This window comes from Myotis daubentonii, chromosome 1 (genome assembly GCF_963259705.1).
Source record: "Myotis daubentonii chromosome 1, mMyoDau2.1, whole genome shotgun sequence".
Classification (NCBI taxonomy): domain Eukaryota; kingdom Metazoa; phylum Chordata; class Mammalia; order Chiroptera; family Vespertilionidae; genus Myotis; species Myotis daubentonii.
Window position 1 is genome coordinate 58,688,398 of NC_081840.1, and position 11,826 is coordinate 58,700,223.

An 11,826-nucleotide genomic window follows, 5' to 3' on the forward strand; every position below is an offset into this window, starting at 1 on the left:
GGGTCAGGGAAGGACACAGGAGGTTGGCAAGCTGGGGAGGGACCGTGGGAGGACTCCAGGGTGTGTCCGGCCCTTCTCCCTCAGTACCAATTGGCTGGACCCCAGCAGCAAGCTAACCTGCCGGTTGGAGCGTCTGCCCCCTGGTGGTCAGTGCACGTCATAGTGAGCGGTTGAGTGGTTAGCATATCATTAGCATATTATGCTTTGATTGGTTGACCAGAAGACCGGACACTTAGCATATTAGGCTTTTATTCTATAGGATGACCCCATTATTGTCCTATAGTCTTCTCTGGTGATCTATTTATAATTGGTTACACATTACATATGGACTCTGATTATAATCAAAATACAACAATCTTTTAAAAAATTCCCCAAACCTACTCAGTTCCAAATTGATCCATCATCACAGCTATTTTGATAATTTTTGGTTAACCACTTTATTCTTCTACATACCAAGGAGGGGGAAATATGCATAGCTTGGAGAAACTCAAATGGGATCATGTGCTATGAGATAATATCATTCTCACAGGCAAAGAGCTAAATCCCCCAGAGAAAGATAAATATCACATGATCTCACCATTTGTGGAATATAATGAACAACATAAACTGATGAACAAAAATAGAACCACAGTCATAGAAGCATCGAATAGACTGTGCAACCTAAAAGGGAAGGCAGGGGGGAGGGGGTAAGAGATCAACCACAGGACTTGTATGCATGCATATGAGCATAACCAATGGACACAGACAGGGCAGGGGGAGTGTGCTGGGGGGTGTGGGTGGCCGGGGAGAGGTTGGGGGAAAAAGGAGACTTATGTAATACTTTAAACAATAAAGAATTTAAATTAAAAAAAGAGCTAAATCCCCTTAAGTATTAGTTATTTGATAACTTTTGTCAAAGAGACCATTTGAAAACCTAACACACCACTGAACAACTTCTTCAGGGTAGGCCCATTTCTTTTAGAATCCTGTCTTTATTTTTACCTGTGGTTCCAGAAGTATAAATGTATAAGGCAGGCGTGGAGAACGTGACTTCAGACCTCCAGGACTCTGGGACAGGTTCGGTTGAGACTTCATCCACTTTGTCGAGGAAAGAGTCAACCCCATCTGTGTTGGAAGTTCTGCTCACATAATAGATAGACACATCATCTTTCTTCAGGCTTGGCAGCACCTCTTCAACAGCTGCTTGTAGTTCTTAATTTAATAAGAAAAAACCCAAACGAACTAAATTAGCCCATTAAAGTTCTATTAGTGCAACAGGTGAGAGGGTTCACTTGAAATGCAGGCAGTTAGGGCAGGGGTCCAATGGAAAACAAAGGCAGGTGAAACATAGGTGGGGGCAGACATGGCCGTTTGAGCCAGCCTAACCGCAGGAACCAGCCAAGCAGAAATAATAAAATGTTTCTGGACTCAAAGCGGGAGGCATGGGAAACCAAGGAAGGGCCTGTGGTAAACAAGATGTACGAACACATAGAAACAGAAAACGTTCAACGTGGGGACAGAGGAAGAACACATAGAAACAGGGAAAGTTTAGGTCTGCTGCTGGGCAAGAACAATTGAGGGAATCAATCAGGTGACGTCACAGATAGACACAGAAGCAGGCTTGTAGCAAATATATATATATACCCCTGGACTACAAGGCTTTAAGGGGCAGCCCGTTACTGGGTTCCCCTCCCCTTGCGGGGAGTCTGAGTCTGCGTATAATAAACTTTCCACACTTTTGCTTATATCTTCTGGTCCGAGTCGCTCATTCTTTGGAGTCTCGAGACACGATCCCAGGAAAATACTCGGCTCACCGTTTGGGTTCTCACAGACTTCACGGACATCTTATTTTCAGCATATAATTTTTGTTAAAATGCGTAGACATGATGAGTAATGCTTAGAGTTATATATTTTTAAACATGGAGTTTGCCACATTTGAAAACATCACAAGGTTCCGATATTTGAGGGAAGGTTGGGTTTTAGTGGTTTTTCTTTTTTAAAAAAATATACATTTTATTGATTTTTACAGAGAGGAAGGGAGAGAGATAGAGAGTTAGAAACATCGATGAGAGAAACATCGATCAGCTGCCTCCTGCACAGCCCCTACTGGGGATGTGCCCGCAACCAAGGTACATGCCCTTGACAGGAATCGAACCTGGGACCCTTGAGTCCACAGGCCGATGCTCTATCCACTGAACCAAACCGGTTAGAGCTTTAGTGGTTTTTCTTAAGCAGCAAATGGTTAGTTAAAATCTGTACAAACAAATGGACATACGGGTAAACATCAATATATATAAGTGCATATATTTGGGCCCCACAGGATCAGTGGTGAAAAATATTTTTTTGAAGGAAAGAGAAATGAAAATAAGGGAGCCATGTGAAGTAACAAAGATGATGGAAGTTGACAATTTTTTTAAACACATCAGTAACAGGAAGTTCTATTAGGAAGCTTCAACTGATCTGAGAAATAAGCTCCAAATTTCACAAGCATATCCGATGGCCTGAGAAAAACAACGATTAGCATGTTTTCACCATGGTCACAATACAATAGTGGGCTATTAAAAAAATTTAAAGTGATCAGTATTGCCTTAGGCGGTTTGGCTCAGGGGATAGAACGTCAGCCTGAGGTTCGATTCTGGTCAAGGGCACATACCTTGGTGGCAGGCTCCTCCCCGGCCCGGGCCCTGGTCCGGGCTGGTCCAGGAGGCAACCAATGTGTTTCTCTCTGTCTTTCCCTCTCTCTTCCATTCTCCCTAAAAATCAATGGAAAAAGATCCTCGAGTAAGGATTTAAAAAAAAAAAAAAAAAAAAAGGACCAGTATTTTTAAAAAATTAAAATAGAAATTTTCAGAGCACGTCATGCATAGTAAAAGATAGGCATTGTTTTCTAAAGATTTTGCTTCAGATATGTGGGTGTTTGGGTACTGGATGACACATAAATGTATTTTTTACTGTGGGTCATGGTAAAAAAATTTTAGATACCAATTTATACCGATTTAATATGCAAACCACATTTAATATCTGCCACTGGGATTTCTGTGCTCTGAAACCATAAGATGAGATGGCCTTTAAGCTCACTTAGCTTGAGCCGTGACAACTGAAGTGAATATTAATGGGAAGGTGACTCAATATCCCAGGGAATTGCCTTGGGGAGCTCTGCCTAAGTCATCTTACATGGTTTGTTTTTCAGATGTTTGTGAATACTGTCTCTATCAAGACGAGAAATATCTGGATGGACGCATTGAAATTTTTAAGAAATGTTTTTATTGATTTGAGAGAGAGAGAGGAAAGGAGAAGGGGGGGAGAGAGAGAGAGAGAGAAAGAGAGAAACAACTATGAGAGAGAAACATTGATCGGCTGCCCCCTGCATGCCCCCAAACTTGGGAATTCATCCTGCAACCTGGGCATGTGCCCAGACCCAGAATTGAACCAGCGACCTCTCAGCGCATGGGATGATGCTCAACCAACTGAGTCACACAGACCAGGGCAGATGCATTTAAATAATAAAAAAAAATTTTAATCAGACTCATGGACCTGATAAAAATAAATGAGATGGTACAAAAGGGTTTATAATGACAATCAACAGGCTTTTACTTCATCCTCCTCAAAACAAAACCTTTTTAAAGCTATTTCTTTTGGCAATCAACTCTTCATCACCAAGTAATGTACTTTTCCTGCTACCTCTTGACCTATTAATTTTTATCCCTACCCCCATTTTACCCATGTCCACTCACAACAGTTCACTTTATGTTGTCTAAGTTAATGGTATTTACATCTATTTTGCGACCATAATTCTGTCCTCCGAGCTTTGTCTATGGGTTGGCTCTAGAAGCTAAAAACCAATAATCTGAATTGACAAGATTATGACTGTAAATATTATTCACACTATAGTCACATTTCCACTTACATGTGGAATCTAATGAACAAAATAAACTAACAAACAAAACAGAAACAGACTCAAAGATACAGAGAACAAACTGACAGCTATCAGAGCCAAGGGAGTTTGGGGGCTGGGTGAAAAAAGTAAAGGAATTAAGCAAAAAACCCCACACAAACAACCTCATAGACTCAGACAACAGTAGGTGATTACCAGAGGGAAAGGGGGAGGGGAGAGGTAGAACAGAGTAAAGAGGAGATAAATGGTGATTGAAGGAGATTTGACTTGGGGTGGTAAATACACAATACAATATACAGATAATGTATTACAGAATTTTACACCTGAAACCTATATAAGTAATGTCATTATTAAGTAACATCACTCCAATAAATTCAATAAAAAAAAAGAAAAATAAAGGTCCTAGCTTCGTGGTTGGCAAACTGCGGCTCGCGAGCCCCATGCGGCTCTTTGGCCCCTTGAGTGTGGCTCTTCCACAAAATACCATGTGCGGGCACACACGTACAGTGCGATTGAAACTTCGTGGCCCATGTGTGAAAGTGGGTATTTTGTGGAAGAGCCATACTCAAGGGGCCAAAGAGCCGCATGTGGCTCGTGAGCCGCAGTTTGCTGAGCCGCAGTTTGCCGACCACTAGCTGGTTTGGCTCAGTGGATAGAGTGTCAGCCTGTGGACTGAAAGGTTCCAGGTTCGATTCTGGTCAAGGGCACATGCCTTGGTTGTGGGCTGATCCCCAGTTGGGGGGCGTGCAGGAGGCAGCCAATCAATGATTCTCTCATCATTGATATTTCTATCTCTCTTTCCCTCTCCCTTCCTCTCTGAAATCAATAAAATATATTTTTTAAAAAAGAAAATAAAAGTATTCCCAGTTACGCTAGCAAAGTGCTAGTTTGTTTTTGAATAGAAATGTACTACCACCCCCTTTTAAACAGGCGAAGAAGAAAATTTGAGAGAATATGTTTAAGCTAGTGGTCCATTCAGACCTTGGGCTACCTGGCTGGGACCCCAGCCCTAGGATACACTACTCGTTTGATGTCTGTGTTTCTGTCCCACACCATCTATGCAGAGGCTCCCTACACTATGGTTCCAGCCCACCCTGTGCTCATCACTAGTTTCCTCTCTGTCAATGAGACCCGAGAAAGAGAGAGCACCTCCCTCCTATACCCACTGCCAGATGTAAACTGGAACATAAACAAGTCTTTGGTAGGGTGAGTCTGGGCTTGCGGGGGGGGGGGATTGTGTCTAAATGGATTTTCTCAAATCAGGATACATGTGATTTGTTTTACATCATTTTTTATGCCCTCTTGCCCAACCCAACGGTTCTTAAGCTTCAGAGAAGAGAGTCTGTTACATTCAACTAGAAAGGCACAACTCAATGCAACATTTACAGAGTGACTATTGCCCAGCAGTATGGCTCAGTGGTTGTATTATGTGCTAGATATATGAGAGAATTCTATGTCCCTTAAGATAATCAAAGGGAATTAAAGTGACTCATCAAAGTTACTCCTTGGGCAACCCAGAGAGATAACAGGAGTGGAGATAAGATTATATCTATGCCCTGATCCTTAGCTAACATTAACACTGGAAAATGATCTCTTTCCATCAATGTTAGGCCACTGCTGTTGGCCATGCCTTGAATTCTCTGAGTCCCTATGTTCTCAACCGTGGAATCTCATCAGTAAACAGCTTAAAAAATTGCTATTATTTAAGTCCAGCCTGCTCTCGTCCTCACATAGTAAAAGTCTTTAATGAAGCATCTCACTGTGTTATGGAACTGATGAAAACTGCCTCTTGGGCTCCTCTTGCCTGAAATGCCCCTTTCCCAATTGCACTTGCTCAGCTCAGTTGTCAAGGACCCCAAAAGCCTTCACCCTCTGCTCTCCCCCCCCCCCCCCCCACCATAGCACTTTGGAGCTCCTGCAGCCTACTTATCACATTCTCCTGGATGTCACAGTCAGATGTGTATGCAGCTTAGTTCTTTTGCTGGACGGTAAGATCCTTGAACTAATTCATTTTCTTAACTTTTCATCCCACCCTGGCAACTAGCTTGTACTTTATGGGGACTCTCTAAATGCTTCTTGATTTGAAGTTAAATTGTTGTGCCATCTGCTTTTCTTAATCTAACCTCGAAAGTTTGTATGACAAGACTTCTCCTTGGTCCTGACACTAGTTTTATAATGAAGCTCTCCTGTTTTATAACTTACAATGATGCAAGACCTTTGAAAAAAAATTGGAAGCATTTTCTTTTATCACATTGCTTAAAGGTCCAATTTTGTTTTTCACAACCTTAAACACCAGGTCAAAGGTAACCTGGAACATTTTATGACCTTGCTGGACCCGGGTCTTGCAACAGGAAGCATCTTTAACTGTTACTAAAGCCTTGTATAAGAGTAGAGGCCACACTGTGGGAGCCTTGCATGGCTATATTGGGTCAGATGGTGGAGACCTTGCCAGTAAACTGATGGGGGACCTGGGTTACCCCTCTAGTAGGAGAGCTAGCTTAGTGACAATCTTAAGGATAGCCTAAGTGGAAACAAAGAAAATTTACTGTGGGGCGAAGGGGGGGGACTCTTGAATGGTTTCACAAAATATCTTATGTCGTATGAAATTAATTATATAATTATATAATTACTAGAAGCCTGTTGCACAAAGATTCGCGCAATAGGCCTTCCATCTCCTGGCGGCTGGCACCGGTTTTCCTCCGGCACCTGGGACCCAGGCCTTTGTTCCGGCCACAGCGAGGCTTGGCTTCTCCACTGCAGCTGCGGCAGAGAAGCCAAGCCTCTTCAGTCTTCAGTCTTCAGTCTTCAGTCTACAGTCTTCAGTCTTCACTCCGGCCAGAGCCTTCAGTCTTCGCTCCGTATCTGCATATGCAAATTAACCACCATCTTTGTTGGGTTAATTTGCATAGTCATTCTGATTGGCTGGTGGGCATAACGGAGTGACACCAATTTGCATGTTTCTCTTTTATTAGTGTAGGTAATTAATTAACTCCTGTGTTTCTCATATTCCATATTTGGGAAATTGCTTGAAAAACTGCCAGACCAACAGGTTGGCTTCTATCAATAAAGCTAACACAGATTCAAATAAGTGAAGGCAATTGTTTTCCATGTAATTATTTACACCATACCCTGCCACGGAGAAGGATCCTGAAATGTACTACAGAGAGAAGATGCTGTTCTCTGGGAGATGGGGGCTTCTGTTTGATTTGGGGAAGTGTTTGAGAATCTTTGACTTTTGGGAAATAGAGTAAATTCTGAAGAAATAACTGGGCACTGAAATTCCTGATAGTGCAGACTCAAACCCTATTGAATTGTCACCACTCCAACACGTAGTTCTAAAACCGCTCACCTTTATGTACCATGTTCAGATGGTATAACAGGATAAGAAGTGCCCTGGAAGTGAGAAAGAAAATTGGGTTCTGTCCCCAGCTCTCTGTTGCTAACTAGCCATGTGACTCCAGGCTAGTGATATCACCCCTCTGGGAAATTGCTCAGCTATGTAATAAGTGGAAATTAGACTAATCATTTCTCAAAGTCTAGTCCTCAGACTGTTTGCTTCAAAATCATCCGGGGAAGGGGTGGGGCTTATTATAAACATACACATCCCTGGGTCCCACCACAGTTCTTCCGGATCAGTGCTTTTTGGGGATTGGAGTTCAGGAATCAATTTTTCAAAATAATCTAGCTTCCCAGGTGATTCTTATGCTCATTAAAATTTATTTTTTAAAATTGTGGTTTGTTTTTTTTAACTGAAGTATAACACATTCACCAAAGTTGGAGGATTATAGGATTAGAATATCTGTAAGATTCCTTCCAACTTGAAAGAATTCTAAGAATTTGTCAGTTCGACACATTTACACATGGGCACATTTACTCAGCATGCAACTTTGGACTCTGTGCTACCTCCTTTGGGGGAACTGATTCTGGTCAGAGTGTAATTCACAGGACGTGCCATAGTCCCTCAGTGATTTGGAAAAACTGATTGTTTTGCAAATGTGTGGCCTCTCTCAAAGGTCAGTTTACTGCTAGAGAATGTCATGGGTCCACTGGAAAGCCTGGTTCAAGTGTGATCTAAATGTTAGAATTTCATTATACTCCCCATGTAAAATGACCCAGACAATAATGCTCAACGGCAGAGGACTGTCTGGGTGGACATGGAGATATCTGGTTGTATTTTTGACCTGAAATTCAGAACCAAAGTTTATTATGGTCATTTAAACCCAAGTTCTTTGTCAACAAAACTCCCAGTCCTTGACCTTCCTCACTGGGGGCCTGGGATATAGTCATGTGCTGCATGATAATGGTTTGGTGAGTGATGAACCATATATACAACGGTGGTAATCGATAGCCAAGGTGTGTAGTAGGCTATCCCATCGAGGTCTGTGTATTCTGTGATGCTGGCACAGTGACAAATTGCTTTACAATGCATTTCTCAGAATGCATTCCCATCGTCACACAATGATGGACAGTCCTGTGCAGTTTAATAGTATTTCAATCCCTCTTGAAGTGGTACAAAGATCACTGTGCTGAGAACTTCCCTCTGAATTGACTGGTAAAGTAACAGATTTAAGAGAGTCTTTCGGTTAAAATTTGGCCCCTTGAGTGTGGCTCTTCCACAAAATACCACGTGCGGGCGCGCATGTACAGTGCAACTGAACCTTCGTGGCCCATGTGCAGAAGTTGATATTTTGTGGAAGAGCCACACTCAAGGGGCCAAAGAACTGCATGTGGCGCGCGAGCCACGGTTTGTTGAGCAGCAGTTTGCTGACCACTGGGTTAAATAGTGAAGTTGTCTCATTTCCCAGGCAACTAGAAACTATTGAGAGTTTTCTTGAAAGGACCATGCCCTCCAAATAACTCTGCTGCCTTTAAAACTGCTCCCCCTCCCCTGCTTTTAAACTTTTAGATAACACCTTCATTTTGGGGATCTATTATGCCACATGAAACAGATGTGAAAATTTCCAGGTTTCTCACAAGTGAATAGCTATCTCATCTTCCTGAAAGGCAAACTGCTTAGCTTGCCTCGTTTCCTTAGCTGTGAAATGAAGCGGGGAGCAGATGGATGCTTGATCCCTCCCAGCTCTAGTGCTGTACAGCCATGTTGAGGAAGGAACACGACCCAAGCGAAGTCATGGGCTCTGAAGTTGGACAGACCTAGGTTGGAATTTTGTTGTTGTTGCTATTAATCCTCACCTGAGGATAATTTTTCCATTGATTTTTAGAGAGAGAGAAACATCCATGTGAGAGAGACACATCTATTGGGTTGCCTCCTCCACGCACCTCCATGGGGGCAGGGATTGAGCCTGCAGCTGAGATAGATGCCCTTGACCGGAATGGAACCCGAGACCCTTCAGTCTGTGGGCTGACGCTCTAACCACTGAACAACCCAGCTAGGGCCTAGGTTGGAATTTTAAGCCTCATTTCCCTCAGTTCTGTAACAGGGGCAATGCTAGGTTATCTCTCAGGGTAATTAATCAAAGCATCCGGCATAGGGCCTTGTCAGAAAGGCGTCCCAGAAAGGTGAGGCTCCCTGACTCCCTATTCCTCCAGGTCTTTCAGCCCGCACTTGGCTGGCCTCCTCTTACTAGCACAATGAGAAGCAACTGCTGGTCCTTATTCATGTGCAGAGACAAGTTTTCTGGGAAGGGAAAACCAGCAGCCTGGGGGGTAACAGGTTCTTGGTTGCTTCCTGGCCTGGTCACCACTGCCATTTCAGTTACCATTTCAGGTCTTGTTGAAATATGGCAGGAGGTAACCACAGGACCAAAGGTCACTATGCTAAAGGGCACTGCATCAGATCCCCAGAGTCTTCTCCTCGGGGATCAGTGGGGTCCCCTTTCTGCAGTGAGAATCCAGGGAGGCTAATAGTATCTGGGAACTGGAAGCAGTCATTGCACAGGAAGAAACCAAGGGTCAGAGAGGGAAAGTGACTTTCCCACGATCACACAGCCAGTCAAGCAGCAGAGGCGAGAACACTTTTTGGGGGATTCACTGTTGTTCACAGTCATGATCCTCTACATTTGAACGCAGTCAGTCTTGTTTAAGAGCTTGGACTCTCACGGTGAACAGCCCTGCTGAACTGACCCCTTCCTCCCAGCTCTTTGACTTGGGGTATGAAGCTTCACCTCTCTGGCCCCAGTGGCCTCACCTACAATGTCCCATAGTAAACCCTACCTGTTGTGAGGATGAAAAGCAACACTGGATAGTGCTTGACACAGTGCCTGGGACGGTCAGCTCCCACGGATGGTCCTAACGATGATGACTTAGCATTTCTAGGAAGGGTTGCCATCCCCTCCCTCTACACCTCCAGATCCAATCTGATCCCCCCACAACCTCCCCTCTGAGGAGCCCCATGCCAGGGCCAAGCGCGCTCGGGCTCACCTGGCGAGGCCAGTAGCACCTTCGCTCCGCAGCACTGGAAGCAGTGCAACAGGGACTTGGCGCGGATGTTGTAGTTGAGGCACGCCATGGCACAGCCCAGCTTGGCCAGCCCCAGCCACAGCCACACGAAGGCCGGCTCATTGCCCAAGAACACCGCCACGCAGTCTCCCTGGCGCAGGCCGAGGTGGTCGCGCAGCGCCCGCGCCACTTGGTTGCTGCGCCGGTCCACCTGCGCGTAGGTGAGCGTCTCGTCGCGGTAGAGCAGGAACGGCTTGTGCGGGGTCTGGCGCGCCTTCTCCAGGAAGACGTGCAGGATGGTGCGCACCGGCCGCCGCCGCCCGTAGCTGCGCGCCCGGCGGGCCAGGCCGGCCGCGTGCAGGAAGTAGCGGGTGTCCTGGAAGAGGTAGGGGCAGCAGAGATTCACCAGCAGCGGCAGGAGCAGCAGCCCCGCCAAGGCCGTGTAGACAGCGGGCAGCATGGCGGTGAAGGGGCCCCCGGTGCCCCCGAGGGCCGAGGGCGCGCTCCGGGCGTGCAGCGCGGCGGCGGGGGGCGCTCCTGGCGGACGGCGGGCGGGCTGCGCGGGGGGCGCCCGGCTCGGCTGCGGCGACGGCGGAGGGCCTGGGCTGCCCGCACCTGCGCGGGCTCTCGGGCAGGTGGAGTGGCGTGGGGGCCGCCCGAGGTTCCGGAGGCCACCTGCCGGCTGAGCCCGCCCCCTCGTGGGAGAGCAGCCACCTGCGCTCCGGGCCCGCCCCCGCTGGCGTCCCTCAGGGTTAAGGCGGCTCCCTGGGGACTCGGACACCGCTCCGCCCGCGCCTGGACGTCTGGGGTGGTGGTGGGGCAAGACTGGACTCCTGCGTTGTGACCAAAGTACTTTCCATCTCGGAGCCGCAGTTTCCTTATAACAAAGGCGATGGCCCGGGGAGAGGTCAATGGGGGAAAAAGGAGACATATGTAATACTTTAAACAATAAAGAATTTTTAAAAAATGGTGATGATAAGACACACTTAGCGGATGTTCCGGTTAGAGGAGGTAATGCAGGCGTAGGGCTATCATTTATTGCTGCCCTTGATAGAGTGCCGTATAGAGATGACTTATTTGTGATGATCAGTGAAGTTCCCTATAAATAAATATCAGCCAGTCCTAGTATTTATTAGTAGCAGGTAGCAGGTGCGCTGCCAAATCAGAATCCTATCTCTCCTTCCTGGTCCTGGGGGTTTTCAGCCTGGCCTCTCTTTGTTTCTCAGATTTGCTAGGCTCCCTTCTCCACCCCAACCCAACCCCAGCCAAATTGCCAGGCTGTCACCTGAGGCAAGAATTTCAAGGCAGAACAAAAGCGCCAGTGGTGGATAAGGGCAGGAGACTGCATTTTTGTTGGCCCTCCTGGCCCCGTCAGCCCAAATTTAGGATGAGGTAGTGCCATATTATGACAACTGAAATCAAGCCCCTAAGATATCCTATATAATACAACCCTAATATGCTAAGTGTCCAGTTGTCCGGTGGGCAATTCAACCAATTAAAGAGTTATATGCTAATGATATGCTAAGGCTGCTCAACTGCTCGCTATGACGTGC

The 11,826-nt window shown here is 45.9% G+C and overlaps 1 protein-coding gene across 1 annotated transcript in view; it reads right to left on the reverse strand.

The window, feature by feature from the left end:
* The window catches only part of SLC27A2 (solute carrier family 27 member 2), a 45,540-nt gene extending 34,579 nt beyond the window's left edge, over positions 1-10,961 (reverse strand). The window contains exons 1-2 of the mRNA XM_059701818.1: positions 10,256-10,961; positions 982-1,191 (exon numbers count right to left, since the gene is read on the reverse strand). Coding sequence (XP_059557801.1) covers positions 982-1,191; positions 10,256-10,733 — 688 coding nt within the window. The 5' untranslated portion in view covers positions 10,734-10,961. The remainder of the gene's footprint in view (positions 1-981; positions 1,192-10,255) is intronic.
* Between the last annotated feature and the right edge of the window lie 865 nt (positions 10,962-11,826).